General features: G+C 35.5%; 1 protein-coding gene across 9 annotated transcripts in view; it reads left to right on the top strand.

Annotated features, from left to right (window-relative positions):
- Positions 1-22,732, top strand: part of LOC109538086 (nuclear hormone receptor FTZ-F1) — a 108,466-nt gene that overhangs the window by 59,415 nt on the left and 26,319 nt on the right. For 6 of the 9 annotated variants that reach the window (XM_048668892.1, XM_019905140.2, XM_048668895.1 and 3 more), the window contains one exon: positions 12,434-12,754. In XM_048668892.1, coding sequence (XP_048524849.1) covers positions 12,434-12,754 — 321 coding nt within the window. Of the gene's footprint in view, positions 1-7,585; positions 7,730-11,761; positions 12,755-22,732 lie in introns of those variants that run through there. The other 3 variants (XM_048668897.1, XM_019905138.2, XM_019905139.2) reach the window with 3 other exon arrangements.

Raw genomic sequence — 22,732 nt, 5'->3', positions numbered from 1 at the left:
ACTCATGTTACAGCGCAGCCATTGCCCTGCAACATATTGGACGCCAGTCAGAACCCTAGATGGTTGTTAATGTTATTTTTGAAAAGCCCAGTTAATGAGAAGGGTTTTTTTTTTAAGAATGAGTTGCGTAGTCAAACCGGCAGAACGTAGGACGGAGCTATAAAATAAATGTCTCTAGACTCAGTAAAGGGTTGTTTGGTTTAGATTTATACCCCAATGTATCGAGAATAATTGCGCTGTTTGTATGGCCGTTTAAAACACGAAATTTTGGCACCAAAATACTTGTAGTAGAAACCGCAAAAGAAGATGCTGAGGAAGCTGAGTTTTTCACTCTCTGAGGAGCTGATACGTGGCAGAGAAATTGTAATCGCAACTTGTGCTAGGGCCAAAACAAGCGTAGTTGAATTTTGTGAACTTACTCATCTTCAAGTTGACGGAAATATGGAAAGAACGCCTGAATTGGGCCATGGAGCAGTGTTTTCATTGGCGTGCGATAAAATTTGAATGAATGAAGCAATTTATAGATGCACTTGATACATCACTTTTCGAAATATCAGTGGTAAAACACTGGCAACGTGCTAATGAAGTAGTTGAAATTTTGTTAAAAAGAAACTAACGTTCCCTAAGTTTATTTGGCACCATTACAACAAATAATGCATTTTATATTAATTTGCAAATCGGTTCGCAATAAAACTATTGTTCTGGGGCTTTCGGAGACCCGGTGCCATTGATTTGGGTCTTTAAAATAACCCTTTAAACCTTTATACTCAGAGAGCAGCTATTGTGAGATTAACACATTTTTGTCTGCTTTATCAATTTCCTTTCCGAAAAATTTCTTCAGAAACGTAAAGTGCCGTTTACATGCTCAAGCCATCTGCACAAACTGGCTTGCACAAGCAAATCGTTATAAGGAAAATATGGAGATAATGAACATGGGTCCAAAAATTCTTTGTTTTTGCGATCCAGGGTGCTGCAGCACTTTTCCATTTTGCGGATCGTTTCGAATAGTCCGCCAAAAATGCAAAACGCTTCGGGTATTTAAATATGATGAGGCTATGCAAGGCCTGCATCGATGCAGTTTGAACTATTGCTGTAATTTTGTTATCATTTATTAATTTTAAATAACATATTTCTCATTGATAAGATTGAAATAAATCACGAATACGTAATCACGTGTTAGAAACATATCGACCTTTTAGATTATGTATCAATTTTGAATTTAAACAGTACGACGTGTATCCGACTCAAAAAAAACGTAACTTCGATAATTTTTAAGTTTGAAGGTCGGATACTTTCAGAATCATTACGAAAAAATGAATTAGAACTTAGTAAACTGTATCTCCGAAAAGGAAGCATTTTTAAACGCATGTTGATATCAACTTTTTCCATATTTTGTCCTGCGGAATCTCCTCTAGGATTTCCTTACTACAGCTCTGAAACACATTGTACTAAAAGTTCCGTCGAACTTCGACTTAGAAATGGGAGTTTCTCGCGTTTGGGCCGTTGTAGAATGCTTACTTTAGGAATGAAAAAAAGAAACTCCTCTGTAATATGATGTTTCAATCTCTATTCGAAAAACGGCACGTTTGATACTACTAACGAGTTGGTTAGATGGGAGATAACTGGTAAAATTGAAGTCTTGCACAAATGACTAAACTTATCGTAAACCTCTTGTGCTGGAGAATTGCACTATAAATTGCCGCTGGTCCATTTATTGTCATTCTCCAACTTATCCACTTAGTTCGAGCATTGTCTTGCTTATCACCCAAAATCGGTTGGCGATATCTAATGTACAAATCATGTGTACAACAATGGTAAAATTATATTACCCAAATGAACCGTCACGATGAGCACACAGACACGCATTATCCATTCAGTATTGCAACACCAACTGCCCCTCCAGCAAGCAATTAGTCAACCGTTTCTTCTTTTATAGAATTTGCATGAACTATGAAATCAAAAGTAGGTTTGTAGAATTCATTAATGTGTTTAATTAATTCGCTATCGATATTAATAGTTGTTGTGCTGCTTTTGTAATCTCTGCGTTGACAGTTTAGCGGCTCAATTTATTGATTTAAGCAACGAATTAGCAAATTGCCTGATGAAGTAGAGGTAGTTTCAGGAAATACATTAAGTGAAATAATGAAATTATTCAGTTCCATCACACATGAATTTCGGCTCGTTTATATTAGTTACAAAAAAGTTACGTTTGAATATAGTTTTATTCAATAAGTTCCACGAATATAACTAACACGTTGATAATATACACCTCATGCTTTCACATTCATATAATCCGGATAACTGGAAAATACCCCTAAGGCTGACAGGGGGTTCTTTTCTCATTCAGACCTATTTTCACGCAGTGATGATATATTTTAAGTGTTAAATTATACCTGTAGAAATAGTGCATGCTAGTGTATTGTATGGGCAAGATAATTTCACGGCGCACCACCCGATAACACTGCTCCCTTGTCCAAAGCCTGTGAAGCCCGCCCACCTTGAAGATGAGTATGTCCACAAGTTCAATTACTCTTCTTTTGGTACTAGTAGACGTTACGAATCCAATTTCTTCGCCACTTATCAGCTCTTCAGAGATTGAAAAACCCAACATTTTGTTGAAACGTTGCATAACTGCCATACTGCTTCGTCTTGAGCGTCGCTAATTGTTGCTTCAATTCAAAATTTTGTGTTTTTCGGTTTTTCGAATTGAGTTTCATTTTTTCCGAAATATAATAGTTCCAATAAGAACGATTATTTTTCAACGAAAATCTTTAGTGACGAGGCCCATTTTCATCTTGATGGCTGCTTTGTTAATCGACAAAATTGTCGCATTTGGGGCTCCGAAAATCCACTAGTGATCGTTTAGAAACCGATGCATCTAAAAAGAGTCACTGTGTGATGTGCATTGTGGGCCGGAGGCGTCATCGGACCATTTTTCTTCGAAAATCCACTTGGTTAACTGTACATTAACCGTCAGTGGTGTTCGTTATCGTGAAATGGTAACTAACTTTTTGTGCCAAAATTGCAAAATATGGGTCTCAACAGCATGGGTTTTCAACAGGACGGTGCAACATGCCATACAGCCCGAGAAACTGTTGAATTACTGCACGTGTCATTTCCTGGTCGTGTTATTTCGCGTTTTGGAGATCGGCATTGGCCGCCCAGATCATGCGATTTAACCTCTTCGAACTTTTTTCTTTGGGGTTTTTTAAAGTCGCAAGTTTATGTGAACAAACCAACAACGATTGAAACCTTAAAAGATGAAATTCAACGCTGTATCTCTGAAATACCCCAAAATTTAGGCGCAATAGTCCTTGAAAATTTCATGAAAAGAGCACGTGTGTGCCAGCAAAGCCGAGACGGTCATTCGTCCGATGTCTTATTTCATTCATAACCTCATGATGTGTACTTCATTTTTCAATAAATATTTCAAACTTATGCCTCAAATATACATTGTATATGTTTTATTTTAAATTTAAATCCGTCGTTGTTATTGGAACACCCTTTATAACTAAATCAAAAAGGCCCTTTAGTGGCTCTACAGGCATTTATTTTACAGCTCCGTCTTGCGTTCTGTCGACTCCGATCGATGAGCAATATTTCCGACTCCGACACGAGAAATTCTTTGAATTTTTCAGGGAGAACAGAGCAGAATAGCTAGAGTAAAAATAGATAGGCTCTGAGTACCGTAGCCGTATTTGGAAACTAGCGATTTGAAAAACCATGCACGATCGTGTATTACCTAAATCGGATGGACGTTGTTCATTTCGAATTCATTGGTTACAATAATTATTTTCAACTTTCACTAACTGCTTAAAATGATCGCGACCCATGAAACGCTGATTTTTGTATAGAAAATCAAATTATAAAATGAAATAAACGTGTCTCTGTTTTCTATTTTATACTTAATTACTATAAAAAAAACGATAATCTATATTTAGAACCGTTTTTCCGGTTATTGGCTTTATATTGGTAGTTTCAAAAAAGCATCCTTCATGTTAATCTCTTCGACATTTAGTTATTAGTGCCTATTTTTGGCATTTTACTATTGTTCGATTTCACTTTTTCTGATCCCATCTTAAATGAAAGTACTCTACATGTTCGAACATTTGATTCACTATTTTCGATATTCATGTAGCGATAATAAGTAATTGTTAGAGCCCTCACAACAATCTCGTCTTAGTCTCGATGTGAAGATCAATCTACTTCTTTGTGTATGTCGCAATGGAGCCCTTATTTGCTACTTTAGTACTTCAGTTAAGAAACAAACAAACAAAGGTGTAATTTGCTGTTAGATAACCACGTGTTTCCGATTTAATTAGACATTTTTTTATTAATAAATAGTCAAATTGTCTGTTGTGCTTGAGTGTTCCTAAAGAATCAAGGCGTATCAAAGCAGTTTTCTTTCCCAATCATTCACTTGGTCAATCTCTCGCAACTGATCAGCCCTACAACTCCTTAACCGCCAGGACAGTGGTTATAAACCCTTCATATGTGTAAGGAAAATATCTTTCACATGCATAAATCATGAGTGAAAATGGGTTTTTGAGATTTAAAAACATTTGATTATTCGGAATAAGACATGAAAGAAAACGCCCAACTTCGTTGTACAAATTATTTTAAATCCGCGTATTTTAAAAAATGAATCAAAATTAAGTGAAGAATATTTGGTCTAATTTATTTCATTTCAGAAAAGCTTATCTATGGAAAATTCCGTTTATCTTCTATATCACTCTGTATCAAGTGCATTGTGCTTCTGAAATTGATTTCAAGTGTTTAAGGCACATCTGTAATGTTGTTGTTTGACGACGAAATATTGCAAAAGAAAACAGGTTTTCACGATAAGATCTGTTTGGTTTCCGTACTGCATTATTGTTCAATTATAACAATTTCTAGGAAAAATCCCCCTTAACACTAAACGGTTCTGACCAATTATCCTGTCGCAGGATTTTGAAATTTCGTGCACTGGAGCATTAATATTGGCCCCCATATATCTCGCATGGGCCATTGCTTTTAGTGAGTTTTCGATTGAGCAACTTCGAATGCAGACAACTCTATATTTTAAATCGGTAATTAGTCAGCTCACCTTTAACAGAAGGCATAAATTTTAAACGACCTGCAAAGGCGATATTTTCGAATTTTTGAACTAATACCTAATGCGCTATTGTTTTATGGTGATGGTTGTTCTTATGGCACAAGGTAGGTCGTGTTTTCATCATTTGTTGCTATTTTCCTAAAGTTAAAATCAATAAATCAGGGAAAAGCCGCTCCTTTTGGTCCAATTCGTAGCAAATGTTAGAAAACGATCCTCTGGTTAAGTGGGAGAACATCAAGTTTTCTTAAGGTGCAGCAAATCGATTTGTAATCCGTTGGTTTCATTATGGTTTCATCATGCAAAATTCAGCCATTTAGTGCATTCCTCAAAGATGAAAGAACATATAATACAAAAATATCGTAATACCATTGGCTGAAAGCAAATTCAAGGACAGAACCGTGTGTTGGCAGTAGGAAATCACAACAATGACGTACCGCCATAATAATGAACAAATCGCCGTGCTCAATCCAAAAATAACATCAATGCAAGTTTAAATATTTATAATTCGGTTCTGTAATTATTAGGCACATCGGATCATAGGTCAAGATATCGTTAATTGTTAAACGGGAGAGCTTGATGGCCACTCCTCTTTGACATTTCAAATGTTAATTTCCGATTGATTTTTTCAAATGTTTTGTGCGATTAATTACTTGACGAAGCGGCATATTTGTTCACATGTGAAGCCCACGATGCGGCGAAATAACACTTCTTTACGCCTTGTGATTTTACAAAACATTTAAGTGAGTTGTTGGCAACTTTAAACTTTTAGTAAATTTTGAGTAGTCATTTAGATATTAAAGTCTGCATTAAATGTTGAATCTGAAAGCTTTTCCATCATCCACTTTTTCAATCTATCTTGTCAATGTTTAATTCCGAGCTTTAGACTCGTGTATAATGTGTGTACCACGGTAGAAAAGCTCGGAATTAAACGTTGACAATATTGATTAAGAAAGTGCATGATTGAAAAGCTTTCAGAATCAATATTTAATGTAGGACTTCAATATCAAAATGAGTACTCAGCCTGAACCTTTAAAAGTCCTAAGTTGATTGAGTGGTTTGATTCACTGTAGGATTGTCGATTTTTGCAAAAATGGGAAAATGAAAACGGGGAACGACTGAAATGCGCTAATTGTTAAAGTTTTCTGCAAAACCACACTAAAATTTCAGCCTAAATTATTCGCTTTGGAAGATCCTAGTCTGGTTCTCCCCAGATCATTACCAGAAACGGTATTTGGAGCGATCAAAACAGCTCATCCTGATCAAGGATTTTTCGTTATTGTGACCCAATTTTCTGATCATATTTTTGCGAGCGCCCGGCTGGGATGTGTACATTTTTCTATAACGAAAATTAATGCGCAAAATATCCGCATGCTAGCGATGTTGGAAAACTTTTCGAAATTTTATGGCCGAACGGGATAAAAATAATATCCCACATCATAGATGGGGCGCAAAATAAATCAAGCGGCGAAATGTGTGTAGAGTAGGTCAAGTGAGATAAGGCTGGAAATAAAAATCACAATACCTATTTTGCCAGTAGGTTAATTGTGTGGCGGTGGTGATTAGGAGTTTGCAAAAAAATGAAAGAATCCTCCATAATTTTGCCTTAAAAAAATGAATTAAGACGACTAGAAATGTTTTGGTGGACTAAAATGGGTGCAAAAGATCGCTGCGAAAAAAAACGCTTAAAGGTTTCAGGACCGAATCATACGGCGCTGAATCTTCAATAAAATATCTCTATGTATATAAAACTATGTTATCACATAATTGGTTTTTCCAATTTCCAAATTTTTTCAGGGTGTTTAGCCCGGTATCCAAAATACTTGTGTGTAATTCTAAGCAGAAACATTATTCTTAATTTTGCTGAATTCTCAACGGTTTATCAAATATCGGGGGAAAGGTAGTCAAATGAAGAGGAATATACCAGGTATTATTTTTCGTGTTCTTATGTACAAAAGTACCACCGATATGCGAATGTGAAGGTTCTATTCTATTAACAGGTACGCTCTATAAACCGACTTGGAGAAGGTTGGCCACAGAAATAATGCTTCAGAATTCTGAACAAAAACTTTATAACTGTTATATGTACAGTTGCTTGGATCATGTGTGGTCGACCATGTGTGAAATCGAAAACCCTCTTAGATTGCCATACATTTTTGGAACAATTCTTATTGAAGTTAATGGACCACATTGTTTGAAGAACCCTAACAAGAGAATTTTTAAATGAAAAAATACATTGCCCAGCATTAGTATTGTTGAAGAAAGCGTGTTTTTGCCTATTAATTACATGCAATTCACACCAAAACCAGCTAAACATGTCTTGCGGCACATTCCGACATTATTTCCTACATTCATGTCAAGGGCTGTATGTAAAATAACATAATTAATTTACACAGATAACGCTGATAAGGCGACCCGAATTCCGCGTTATTAATCGGCATTTTTATGTCACGTTAGGAAGTTATCATTCAGTTTTATTATTGATTCCCTGATAGCAATATTTTTCGGCAGTAGTGTTTTCACCTTCTAATCAAACAGTACCGGAAAATTAACATGGCATTGTAGGTGTTTTTGAGCGAACTTTCGTGTTTACGGGATTGCTTAACAGTGTTTAGCTATTCAATAAACAATATTGAGGTAGGTTAATATTTACAGGATCATTAATGCGTCGTATCCTTCAAACCATACAATTTATTTCTATCGAAAAATTCATTTTATGGCTCATTTGAAATTCCGTGAGCGCGAGAGCACCAGATTTTTCTTATTTCAAGTAAGTACTCGTAAATAAATGACTGCATTTGTCTTTATTTTGTAATTGTTTATTGAAGTTATCTGGATATAGCTGACCTTTTTTAAAGCAAATTTATGTAAAATAGCATTTTTGGTTAGTTGTTAATTTGGCAATGGTTTCTTTTCGAAAAATCACCACCATTCACCGCACCTAAATGTCCGGTGACATTTAGCCGCCACATAAAAGCGCTTAATCGAATCGTCCTTAAGCCATTTATTAATATAAACCCATTTATTATCATCACAATAATATAACCTACTCCATTAAGATAAATTTAGATTTGAGAGCACATACTAAACTTGACCTAAATACTGAAAAACTTTTCAAACTGGCTCGTTTCAGCTATTTAATCCAGAAGTTCAACCTCTCCTGGTTGGTGTTTCTGCGTCAAAGTACTTCTAAAATCCTGACAAAATAAAAGCCGATTCTAAATTAAAATTGTTGAACGCAAAGTGCAACATTGTTATCATAGCTGACCTGAAAACCTACATTCGTTTGTAATCAATAACCAACTCTAGTTCGATCTTATCTCGGCAGGCTCCTGATTACAAAAATTGTTCATTTTATTTAAAAAATTTAATGTCAACGGCTGAACGGATGAAATAGCTGTTGCACCATGTTAGTTAAGATTTTGGCGGTTTGACCTACTAATATGCGAAAGTGTGTCAATTATATTAATTAGACTGAATTTATGTGGTTCACAGCTTCCAAGATCTGTTATTATTACTTAATATTTTAGGCCAAATTGACAGATAATTGTTGGTCTCACCAGCATGGATCTATCTAATTGGGTGGTTAATAGTTGCTGAAAGGTAATGAATAATTACTCGAAAATAGGGACGATATTGTTATGGCTAATTTTTGTTTTTTGTTTTGGCTCCAATTAATCCATTAAATTTCCTTATTAACATAAATGTATTTATTATCTAAACTGCTCAACAAAATAGATGTTACGCGGACAAATGTCGACTAATTTTGGAATTGGATACATTCCGATTTGCTTCAAGCAATTTGGTTTCTGTTTGAAGCGTTATTTAGCCCGATTTATCTTCTGTTAGTGGATGTTTTCATAAAAATTAGGCATCTCATAAATTTTCTACAGGATGACAAATAAAAAAATGCAAAATTTCGGAAAGTTTGACATGCTCCTAGTGGGAAAAAATTCTTGGATTTCAACACCAAAAGTTCGAAATAGCTCGAAACGGTTTTCTAATTTTTAAGCCTTCTCTTCTAGTCACTGGGTGGTTTCGAAAAATCGACTGAAGCTGATGTCGAAGCTACTAAAACTTCATAGACAATTTGAGACTAAAATTCGATTTACAGTGGCTGTGATTCTGGAATATTTTCAACTAAACCGAAGTTCAAATATTTCAGTCAGTAATTCATCCAACTCGGTATATTGGATTTTTTCGCAAGTCCACTGTGAAGTGTTCGCTTCACATGAGCCCTACATTTTAAAAATCGGTTGAACAGCAAGAAATGTATGTACATAAATGCACACACAAGACCAAAAAGTTGAATTTTTTTCGACCACTTGGTCAATAAACGAGATTGTCGAAAAGCGTCAAAACTTTTTTCGAGGTGAGGCTTATCTTAATGCCTGTGGTGTTGAAATTTAAAAAAAAATCGATTTGTTGTCCAACTGAGAGCATATGAAACTTTCACCAATTTAGCATTGTTTCATTTGCCACCCCCGGAAGTTTATCTGAATTAGTAATTTTTCGCAAAAACACGTGTTAACAGGAAAATAATTGCACTAAATAACGCTTCGACCAGAAATCAGTTATCCAGTTCCGAATTTAGTCGAAATTTGTCCATGCAACGTCTGTTTTTCGCAATTTATATTGAAACTGAAGGTATTATAAATTATTCCAAATGCGCCTACACATTAATCAACACATTTTATTAGCCCTAATTTTTTCCAATTTGTACTTGTAACTTCTTGTACTTGAAAGACAATCTCGGGTAGAAATTGGGAGTAAAATTTGAAAAACCGGGTGTTTTATTTAAAAACAATCTATGGCCGGTAGATGATATTTTTCTTTCCAAAAATGCACGCGATGAGCTAAAAAGCAAATGCAGATCTGTTTTTAATAAGAAATAATCAATAACTAAAAAAGTGAATTGATAGGTATCGAGAAAAAATGCTCGTAAACACGTGTCAGCTAGTTAAATACATAAAAAGTTGCTTATAATTCGGAATAAGGCATAAGTTAAGAACCACAGAATATTGAAAGCTTAACTGTTGTTTTTCGTTAACGTTTCGTATATTTTTCATTTACTATTTACTATCGAACGAATTAACGCGATAACTTATCGCTGTTTGTTGGGCTTAGTTTGTCATTTATAAAGACATAAGAGTTTATTGCTTATGAATTTCATTTTAGATTGGAGCCTGCCGACATTTTGGTTATTTTAACCAGTTTTTGAGCAAATTAGCTATTCTCACTTGCAAATTCTCACTAATTTAGCTTTCGAAAGGCTCTAGTAAAAGCTTATCTTAACTTTTGATGATCAGGTGTGTTCCAACTTAAAACATTAATTTATGCCAATTTTGTTTTATATGAAATGTATTCATTTTAAACATCAAAACGGCGTAAAACAAAAAAGTCGATTTTTTCCAAAATCAATTTTAATAACCTCTAAAATTGTAAAAAAGTATTTATTGGAATTTGAATGAAGGGCTTTTTTAACACAGGTGGAAATTAGAAACGAATTTGTAAAAAAGTGTCTGAATGTCTGGAAAAATCGATCTTCTAAATCATTTGATACAAAAAGTTAAAAGGCGTGCAGGCGTTCAAGCAATTTCTTGGAAAAAAATTGTAAATTTATTGAACGTCCCTGAGTTAGTAGTAGTAGAATTAAAAGCCCTTTTCACCAATACTATCGGCAGTAGTTCGCAAGCAATATTTTTAATAAGATTGCGTTACATTTCTAGAAAAAATTGCTTTGCTCGTTTTGTCAACAAGGAAAAAAGTTGTTGAGATTATCAAAATTAATTCCATGTTGAAACTCGGTGACTTTTGCTTTACAAAAACTTTCCAACACATACGAAAAGATATTTATGAAGTTTTCTAGTCGGTTGTTCTAGGTTTTCCTGCTTTTATCTATCTAGTTGTAAGTAAGACGCCTGGGTTGCCTTAATTAGTTTGGCTTCTTGTTCAAAGTCTCCTTCAGCAAAATATGAAGTTAAATTTTATTGTACTTTTATGTATTAGGCTCTGCGCGCTGATCAAAAAAATCGGGGATATCTAAGAATTGGTGTTAATACACCAAATATTGGTGGTCAATGCAAATGCCTGTTCGGACGACATTTGATAGTTGTGGGCGGGTTTTGGTGTTTCAGTCCCTACTCCCTAATGCAAAGAGGTGTAGGGCAGGTCTTAGGGCTCTCTAAATCGTAAGTTTGGCGTTGGCACATGATGCGCGCTTCAAAAGTGGGTCAGTGGAACATCCCTTCTCTTTTCCTCACGGCCGCAGAAAACCCCACTACACACTGCTATCCGCCACCGTGTTGCCGATGTTGGTGCGATCATCCCTGGACACTGAGATGAAAACTGGCTGTTCCAGTTTTTCACTTTAAAAAGTATATTTCGGTAGATACGTTTTTGCTGGGCATGATGTTGATTTTTTGGTAGATGTTCCTTTTTTTCTAAAAAGGTAGTGAATTTTTCCTTTGAAGGTGGTAGTGTTCTTGCTGCATATGCCAGCGTGATTCCTGATGCATATACGAGACACGAAAACGCCATAAAATCTTTCAAAACAAGCCGACGATCTCGATTATATGTAACTAGGCTAATAGGTGATGATGCACTTAACGATTCGGTGTTACCACAGAGAGGCAATGGCAACGTTGTTTCTGAGCACTATGCTTTGCGAGATGTGTTGTAAGCATGTGTGTGTGTATGTGTGTATATATGACTTCACAGCACTAACATAGACCTGGTTCAATGGAAAGTAGGTCAGTCACTTTCACTTATTATTACATTGCAGTGGCAGTAATCATTTCGTGCTGTACCGACTCAGAGGCCGGACGCTCAAGGGTTCCGTAGTCGCCCGAATCTGGTCAGTTTCGTTGCGTTGTCGAGTGAGTTCGGATGGACGTTGAACAGTCCCGACCCAGACCTACTTTTCGTTTCGCCTACTCGACATCGCGTGTGCTGTGCTCAACTTATACATTCTGGATTACCGGATTTTGATTGCAAATAACTACGCGTAGTGCCTCCAGTGGCATGCAATGATAAAACCGTGCATCTTTGCATTCGGCTTGTGTAGATGACAAATATTGCGCTGCTTTTCATGAGAAATGTTACTTGACATGGAGAACCATCCAACATTGCTGCCTATGAACATGACTCCCTATGTTACGAACCAAGGGGAAAGTCCAATGGTTTCTCAGGCCTCCAGCCCTCTGAACCATTACGGCTCTACCCCAGTATCATTGCAGTACAATAGTTGTCAGCAATCTATGGGGATGAACCAACATCATCCCAACATTATGATGCATCAACCTTTGTCGTCCATCGATTCATCGTATTTATTTTCTTCAGGAACCCATACGCTTGGCGGAATCGAGATGGGTCCGTCTTTCCAAATCTCGGGTCCCGCCTCATCCATATCAGGGGGCGAGATTTCTGATACGAAGGAGGGAATCGAAGAACTGTGCCCGGTTTGCGGAGACAAAGTGTCCGGTTACCATTACGGATTATTAACGTGCGAATCGTGTAAAGGATTTTTCAAAAGAACTGTGCAAAACAAAAAGGTGTATACTTGTGTGGCTGATCGAAATTGTCATATTGACAAGACGCAAAGAAAGCGATGTCCATTTTGCCGGTTTCAAAAGTGCTTGGAAGTTGGAATGAAACTAGAAGGTAAGTCCTTAATGTAAGCCAACAAGTAGCTAGATTTTTTTCTGTCAGCTCACAGTCGAGCTCCTTTCATTATCCGCCGTCGGTATCTGAGAAATGCAAAGAAAGCTGCTGATACCAAGGGAAATTGCAATGAGCGGCATTTTTTCAGGGCAAAATAATTCAAACTAGAGACGAGAGTGAAATGAAAGCAAGGGCAATACGAGCGTTTTTTTCTTGGCAGGGATTAATTTGATTTTCGAATCTCGATTAACCTTAAATTCGCCAGAAAGAAAGCTGTGCAAAATCCTGTTCATTTTTAATTGCCAAAGGCAATTCTACATTCAGCGATTGTAAAATACTTATAAACTCAACAATAAATTAACCAAAAGGCCAGATACAGGTTAATGTGCTAATAAGGTAAAGTTTTAATAGGATGGTTACTAATTTTCGTATAGCATTTATCTAATATTCAGAAAACATTCATAGCAATGTATTTTGTTGTTTTACGGTTTTTAAATGCTGCTAAATTCATTTTTGATATGCCCTTCCTATTTGCCAAATATTTTGCCGGTTGTAACTAAAATACCTCCAATGGAATAGCAAAAAAAGTCTGATGTTGATCTGATGAAAAAACCGCGTTTCAAAATGTGCTTCCCTTGATAAAAGGGCTTGTCTGCTTTTTCTAGCTCAAAAGGGCCAAGGAGAATTCGCAAAACCACAGACACAAAACGTAGCGKGAACAAATTTMATTACGTKAGTMTGGGGAGAWCTTCGAGAAACTTTTTTGGGTATTTTGTCTTGATCRTCATCTAAACCCCAGTAAATTTGTGGGTTTCTGGAAATTTCGAAGTYACRAAKCTAAAAATTCGTTTTGYGACTACTCCTTTAGTTTGAGAGTAAATAATTGACAAGATTTAGGTCATTAAGGATACTTGTTTGTGCATAATAAGTTGATTTCCACTTTAACTTACGCCGGTATGCATAGTCGAACTTCGGTACTTTGACGGATAGCCGATCGTGCCGCCGGCGACGCTCAAGTGAGGGCTTTTTGATGTAAAGTTGTTCTTCCTAAGATGGAATCGTGGACGATTCTCCCATGGAATGAGCATGCGCAATATGACTATTCTGGTTGTCTGCACCGTCGGCTTTTGCCATGATATTATTAATTTACCGATAAAAGTTCGACACTGTTTTTGCAATTAGTTAGCTCGTGAAGTCGTTTTGAAAGTTGGCGCTGGGACGCCGTCAAAGGCACAAGAGATGAGCCCCATCCACTGCGGCTAGTTGCCTAGATGGATAAGATATTGTATAAATAAATCGCAAAATAACAATTTTTTCTAAGAAAAGACATGTGAACGGTGAAAGCCGTTATTAACGTTGAGAAAATCCAACCATTGATTCCGAAAACTTTCTTCTAAACATTAAAAAAACGTAATGCAATAATAACTTTATTTCCTCAACATATCATCCATACAGGCTTGATTTTTTTTTCACCAAGTAGGGACTGACAATAAAATGCATTAAATATATCTATTATCAAAAGAACGGGAAGGCCTCGATTTGTGCTTTGTTCCTGGTGATTSATTAATGACAACAAAATATTTTGCACAATTTTCTTCGAGAAACGAGAGCGTTGTCTAAAATCGGCTTCAGTAAATTTCTCTAAGGTATTTTCCATATATCGAATATACCTACCTGAAAATTATACAATTATTATTCGAATTGCATATCACGCTAAATCTACAGTACAGTACAGTAGTGTACAGTACACACCAAGATCGTTATCTATATATTTGAAGCAAAAATAGTATAAAAACACGAGAAGTTGAGAAATTTCGCTCAMAAAATAGCTTTGGCGATCGTTCGGAGATGCGTACACCCATCTTCGACAATTTCCCACCGCATGGCYCAGCAACATTAAAATGCGTGTGCCTCAAATGCGTAACCGATCGAYCGTGCAACCAAAATTGCCTCCAGCGAACGTCGRGAGGCCGGCGTCTAGTAAGAGATCGACCATGCATACCGGGCTTAGTTTTCTCATAAACCTAAAGTACGAGCCTTTAATTAAGACCATTAAGGTTTTACAATTTCTGTCAATGTAATTCAATTGATTGATCTGTGAAAAAACGCACAAGTGCATGGTTCCTGATTATACAAGGCCATTTTTTTGCTGAATTTTAGCTGTTTTTTACAATATTAATGATGGTTTCAGACATAACAATCGTCACAATCACATATACGTGAAAATTATTAATGTGCTTTTATTGCCATTTTCGGTTCTTGGAACCTTTCATATATTGATTAGTTTCTTGGAAAGCTTTTATAAGACTTTTATAAGCTTTTATAAGAGAATATTCCGGTTTTCTCTCTAATGTTCACTTATTTTCTTGAATATATTTCGTATTTTTCATTTGGTCTCTGAGTGTTCTGGTTCTTAAAGTAATTTTAAAGTGTATTTATCACTCACTTTGTTAATTTCTAACTTGTGACTTTGATGTATGAAAAAAAGTGRATTTTTTTTTATCATGCCCTTTTCATTAGCGAAGTTTTCCGAACGTTTCSTTGCAACGTTAAATCCTTGTTCTAAACTGGCAATAATYTAATGCAATAATCTATGWTATTTCTCAGCCAMAATTAWTTTTTTTCTTCCTAAGCTCTCTCTTCCCTCTGTTCATCTCTGCCWCATGTTGGGTAAAAGTRAGTCTCCGTCATTCCGAACCTTGWACCKKRTMKGCTATTTTTATTGAATTCAAAAATACAAAAAATTGTGGGTCAGATACTACTAATTACASCATTTATAAGYTTGATCAAATTGCGTTTTCTGGATAAATTTCTTRAAACCCCAAATTTGTCAAGCAAGCAGTCTTTACAAACCTGCTGAATTTAAAAATAAATCGTTAAAACCCGAACCGAATTTCTCTTAATTTAATTTGAATAGCCTTAATTTGACAAGCATTTACAATTGGGAAAGCATTGACGAAACATACATACGTTGTCCCCGATTCAATTCGAATATAAATTCTGCGTGCTATACGGTTCTCGATGTTTGTTAGTCGATACTGTTGACATTTTTTCTAAATTTGTTCCCCCATCGTTATGATAAGATTATGTTCGGTAAACATCATGTTTATTTAGGAGTACTTACTTAGTTCTACGATAAATTGTAAATGTAAATACATCAATTTGAGTGTAAAACTTTGGCATCATTAAGCTGGAGGTACAGCAAGTTTTCGTTCATTATTAGATGTAAATGTGCTGATCAGTCAAAACCAGTTTGCGAGCAAGTCTTTTGACATTTTCATGCCGTTCATTCCACAAAACTGTTATGGAAAGGTTCGCTACACGTGAAATAGTTAATTATTTTCGATTATACTTATGCCGAGTTGCATGACTACTACCATAACGTGCCATGGCGGTATTATATATATTGTTATGTCCCTTCATTAGTATACAATACGGTGGTAAATTGGATGAATATTCAATTATAGCTCCAGCTCATAAAATTGTGAATTATTCAATTAAATTATTGTTCTTCAGTTACCAAAATTTGTCTTTGATTTTGCCTGTATGCGTGGTAAAAAAAGAACTAAAATCTCAGTTACTTTTAGTGCGAAATATATGTTTTCAATAAAGCACAAAATAAGAATTCCGATGAATATATTTCAGGTTCCTTTAAATGTATATTCAAAATACCGAAATAAAATACTTGCAAATAAATATTTACGCTTTGGAAAGTGGTGATTAAGTTTGGATTAAAATGAATGCGAATAGAACCGAATACATTCGTACGATTATCTTGTAAATAAAGGAGCATTAATTGCGCAAAATATACAATTTGAAACGAAATTTGAACGCTTAGTAAGCATTTGAATGAAGCAAACATCAAGTACTCGCTATTATCAGTCACAAACAACAACTCCTTCTTTATTCGTATTAGCGTTTGCACAAGGGGAGTCATTACAAAATCAGTTTGTCATTTAAACTTGAGAATTTTGGGAATAAAGCCCGTGTCCCATGCATCCGTTTGTACGATGGTACGATGGTACGAAAGTGTTTCTATTGGTTGGAGATCTGTCAGTTCGTACGACGGCTGACGAATTGACAGATCTCCAACCAATAGAAACACTTTCGTACCATCGTATCGTATCATCGTGCCAACGGATGGATGGGAGACGGGCTTAAATACGAAATCTGATTTTTCCACAGGAGATCGATGTCTTTGCCTGTTTGAATATACTTTTCCATTATGACTTTTTCTTGAATCAATTTTCAATATTGTCGAACTCTAATATGCACCTCCAACTGAAAAAAATCAAATTCAATTGCGGATAAATTATCCAGACGTACGTGTCCAGAAATTATCAAATTTCATTGGTTAGCTCTTTCAGTGCATCAATGTATGAATTTATATTTTGAGCACATACCTGATTGGAGTAGTTTATGATCATTCCAATTCAGATTTTTCTTTAAAAAGGCGCAGTGTTAAAAGCCATTAAAATCTGTTTTATGCAGAAAATAATTGACTTCAGGATATTTAAAAAATATATTCAAGATTTGCGATTCCGACATAATGTTTCATTGGATTGATTAAAAGAGGAGCAGTATTTTACGGACATATTGAGTTTTATGATAACAGTGGCCGAAAATGCGAAAGTATGGCCCAATTATTTTCGAAACAATAAAACGACTCGAGGTTCGATCGATCGCAATGCGTTGGGCAACATAAAAGCAAGCGGATATCTAAAATTTAAATTTGTCTAGTGCGACAGTTTCACAAGAAGGTTGGTAGCGTTTTAAAAAGAAAGCCGCCACTCTATTATTACCGGTACACAACACATACTACATTACCTTTTGGTTGAAAGGAAAAATAAAGTAACGACTTTATATTTTCTCAAACGAAACAACACCGATGGTATTTCGAGTCGTGATGCCGACTAAATGTTACTGGAGTAAGCAAATTGCTTTTAACTTTTAACAGAAAGATCCACCTTTGACCAGAATGGCAAATCCCTATAGGTCGATATCAGCGAACGGTTGCTGCTTGCGAAATGGCAACTTATATAACAAAATGATGTTGATATTCTCAACCAATTCTAGCTCTATTTTAGTTTGGTTTTTGGGGAATTTAAAAAGTTTATTTTGTTTCTTGATAGAAAAATATTTTTCGTCATTCTGATCTCTTTCCATTCTTGTCTAAATTCAAAAAACTGCAAATGTTTTTACCCTCTCAGTGGATGTTTATCCAAAATAAAGGGTTCTAAGTATTCCTTAAGATCAAATCTCTTCAGTGGGAATACGGATAATCAACCGTGTATATCTGCATAGTGGTGGCCTAGATAGGCCTGGATAGAATTACAATTCCATGCTTGTTCTGATCTTTGGACATCTTATTTGAAACAAAGAGTCAGTCAACGCAGCACTAATTAAAAATAATGACCTATTTCATGCCATTACCCATTAATTTGTCGCAATGATGCGTAGCCAATCAGGGATTGGATTGAGTCGAAATTGAACACAATTCTCGCCATAAAAACATAATGTTTTCACATTTCCACAATAAAAATGACTGGTATGTACTTCGATGCCACGGCGGGTTATTTAACTTATTAATCGTAATTTAGACAAAAAGCCGGAAGTGGGAAGGCAAATTAGACATGCAAACTTCAATTATTGTTTACATGATATGTAGAAAGGGAAGTAAATGAGCTTCAACGTCCAAATGTGGATTAACTGATTAACTAATCGAAAAGGCGAAAAATTAAATCAGTGTCGTTTTTTTCAGTCAAATGTAGGTTGGGCAGTTGGCGCGCAAAGCAGCTCAACCGTAAAATAATCTTAAAACCTGTGTTCAGTTCAAATAAATTGTCTGAGTCAAAATTAATTTGATGCCGAAGTGGATGAAATGAAGCGGGTTGTGGCGATGATATTCAGGAGAAGATTAATAATTGCATTCAAATTCTATGAACCTAAATATTTGCATCACACACAAGACATGCCCACCAATCTGCCCCGCCAAAATTTTGTTTCATAAATAAACCAAAACGATTAACCCACTTTCCTGCACTGCATTTCGTATACAAATTTAGCGACTTCTTACCAAATGTGTGCTTATTAAGTAATATCAAACAGTCGATTGTTGATAGTCATTAAGTTTTCGAATATCTAAAGTGCTTTAATTGTCTCGATTGTCCGAATTATGTGTGTATCGATCGAGTATCAACAATTCGAAATCAATTAGCTGTTATGAGAGTTTGACAATACCGAAAAAAGTAAAAGTATCTTTTATGTTCGGTTAAACAATGAATAAAAATGTGCATCAACTATTTAATTTATTTATCATTTATAAATAGTATATGAACTGTGTTTTAAACCGTAAATTTAACTACTGATGTGCTCTTTTTTTAATGTTTAAAGTTTCTATTGCTTGTGAAAACTATTTGAGCAGTAGTTAGTCACATAATCACTTAGCACAAAAATATGACAGTTTTAGATCAAATACTGTTGTATAATTTACTAATTAATTGATTTGGGGGAACATTAGTTAACTAATGAAGGCGATAAAGGAAAAGGGGATTGGACTTTCTATATAAATTCAACGATAACAGTCGTACGCTTCCAAATTGATTTCAAATTGGTTGTTCTTTGTTTACCCAATAACAATAATGTGTTGTTGAACTGTTTGGGAAATATTTTATTAATGAGATTTCCATTAATCGTTTTGTGTTTTTTTTCCAAAAAGATTACCATATTGTCTTACAACCAAGGGATTACGTTTAATGCTTTCATCCGAGGATCTTTATTATTCGTAGCAGATGTTTGAGAAACACTTGAGTGCAGACAAAGCAAATATAGCATTATCACATTTTACAAAATAATTGCTTACTAAGAATTCGTTTTTTTTTAAATTTAATTTGAATAATGCCTCACTTCAGAAAGGTTGTAAGAAAGTATTCAGTCAAATAAAAAACCTCCCCGGGCCTCCTTTAGGTGTGAAAAGTTCAAATGGAGTTTGTCGAATCAGGTAATTCTAATCAAGTAAATTACATCGGCGATAGCTAGATAATTATTTATCACCAAACTAGATTCTTATAATAAAGCACGTTTTAAAATTGCAAAAAAACGCAATTCGGCAGTCTGTTTTCATGTGCAATTTTTCATCTCACCTGAATAACTGACCTATTAGTAGGTACCTACTGAATTAATGTTTGCTCCTTTGGAAACAAACGCCTTAAGTAATGTTATTAAAACCCTTGAAAAGGAAGCGGTTCTATAAAGGTTGATTAGTCCGGGTAATTTTTATCATCAATTTTGCTGACCAGTTGGTCAAAATCATCAATGAAAATTAAATCATTTATTTGCCTATTACATAAAACATATCTTGGTTACGCTCTTGTTGAATTAAAGAATATATTCAGTGTTGTGTACCAATAGTTTGACACACTTCTACCTGCGTTGGGCAATTTAGAAAACTAGTTTGTTAAATGATATTTTAACAAACATTGCGCCTAGAAGAATGGACGTGCGTTGCAAAATCCCTACTAGGACTTTTCAACTTTTTCAATTAATCGCGTTTTTGAATATTTGCTCATCTGGAATGTAAATCAATCGTGAACAGGCCTAATAATTGCACAAGCCACTCGGCACTGCTTCTAATCGTTGCGATCTGCAAAATGTCAAAGCGGGAGTATTCAAATACAACCTGACTTAAGTTACGTTTGAAAGTAATAATGCTGTAATCAGAACAAACACGCTGTTTCCAGTCTTTGGCCAGTTGTAAATTCGCAAGAGAACGTATATTTACAGTAATTGAAAAGGAATAAGAGACCCACTATATACACTAATAGATTCGAATTGTCCAAAAATACAATGTAGTCTATAGTTTACAAGCAATTTATGTCACTTGATACTTGTTAAACTTACACAGAAACGACACGTAACAAGGGGCGAAGCGGAATAGGTAATGGCGTTCGATTGGTGCTGACCCATTTTTATTTTTTTTGCTGACAACGTGTCGCGAATTCAGCTCTTAAGCTCCACAGCATTTATGAAAATATTACCAAGAACCATGGCAAACTAGGCAACAATTTACGACAATTTGCAATTATGCGGGGGAAGCAATAATAAACACACAGCATACACTCCCATGTGGGTGAAACTTGCAATTCCTATAAAGCAAACTGTGGTTCTTCGAAGAACAAAGAACCGACGTGTCGCTTTTCAATCCTTTGTTGGCAGTTTTCAGCGCACAGATTTACTTTTCAATGATTGGATTTTTGAAACTGTTCAGATACACATATTTTCTTAAATCCTGATCTAATTTACTAGGTAGGGAGTAGCTCAGCTCTACCCTCTTATTTTAGTCATAATCTAAGTAAAAACAACATTACTGGATATTGACAACCTTGATTGTAAGTAATTACAGTGGATTATAATCGAACTTAACCACGTTGCAGGACTTCTGATTAGGTTTACCGTTATAGTAATTGATTTTGAAGAGAATTATTTTACGAGGCTTATTAAAAGCCAACTGAAATTGTTTGCACAAATGTTCTTTCATCACTGTATACATATTTTAATCTTTCAGTTTTTGCACACACAGCATAAATAATTTACAACGCGATACTGCTTAGCAGAATTTAAACCCAGTTTTTTATTGTCGTTAATTTTGCCCAGTTTTTCTCTAATGCTATCTGCTAGGAAAAGTGGGTCAAGGGTGGATAAAATATGGATTTGCGAATGTTCGTTCAAACCTTACAATGTTGTCTGGATCGGATCGAAGTCTTTAGCGAAAACGACGGAAAGGTTTGTTTTAGAGACATATTACAAATAGGCGACACCCAAAAAGGTTAACTAATTGTTTTGACCGAATTTTTTATTTTTTTTTGGAATCCTTTCCATTATCGGCTTTATGGTAGCGTTTGATTTTTCTGGCGCAGAATTCCACTTGACTTTGAATTCTGGTAGAGTTTCTTTCAAAGTTTCTTTTTACCAAGGCCTAAATCGTTCGATTGGGTGAAGCTCTGGGCTATTTGGTGGGTTGGCTTCCCTAGGCATCAAAACGACTTTATTCATTTGGCACCATTCTACAGCTCTCTTACTTTTTTTGTCAGTTTGTAGTCAAAGCCAGCAAAGGTGCAAAACACATGCGGAAGCAGCAAATCCGTTCATTTGCTCTTATTAAGTCCGAAGTTCTAGAGGTGAAAGATATCAAACAGTGAAAAACAGCCCAACATTTGAAGAAGTATCAAAATTACCATAAAGAAACGGATAGTAAAACAATCCAAATAGCGAGTTAAGTTGTACCCAAACCTCAACGAACTGAACGCTTTAATATTCTCAATAAATAAACTGTAGTGAGAGTGACATAGAATTCGTTAATCTTCTCTAATATTATCGACACCAAGACATAATTCATATTGTCGATAAGAAACAAGGTATAAACCATAACTTCCTGTAGATAGTCAATGAACGTTAGGTCTGGAAGAGGCTCAGCATGAGTAATTTAAATTGTTGATTATTAAGCTTGCATTTACTTTGTTCGTAAGTTTTGAGATACATTGTTGCAGACTCGGTAAAGATAGCGTTTGGTGACCCAACAACCTACATCCTCAAGATCGTGTTGCATCACAAGGCCATTATCTTTCTTCTGCATGACTGTTTTTCATTATGGGCACACTTTCCGTTTTCGTCTCGCGCTTCTTCATTTGTTCGACTGGGAATAAAATGGTTATTTATAAATTACGTATGTAATTGATGTGGCAATTTATAGTAACGTGTTATCGCAATGATTGTGTAATTTATTTTAAGATAAAGCGGCCTTGGTTGACCTACGACATAGATTTACTATTAACCTATTAACTCAGTTTTATTAAATTAGCCGGTTATATTAATAGGCGTGATCGAGAGGTGCAACACCCAAATACTCGTGAAATTCGAAATGGAAGAGTGCAATTAGGAATGAACAGTGTTTTACAAATGCCAAGTCGCAGACTGTTCTAT

This window comes from Dendroctonus ponderosae, unplaced genomic scaffold (assembly GCF_020466585.1).
Source record: "Dendroctonus ponderosae isolate FM_Combo_2020 unplaced genomic scaffold, Dpon_F_20191213v2 Dpon_F_20191213_8, whole genome shotgun sequence".
NCBI lineage: Eukaryota > Metazoa > Arthropoda > Insecta > Coleoptera > Curculionidae > Dendroctonus > Dendroctonus ponderosae.
The sequence above is the reverse complement of the archived record's forward strand: the minus strand, read 5'-3'. Positions and strand labels throughout refer to the sequence as shown.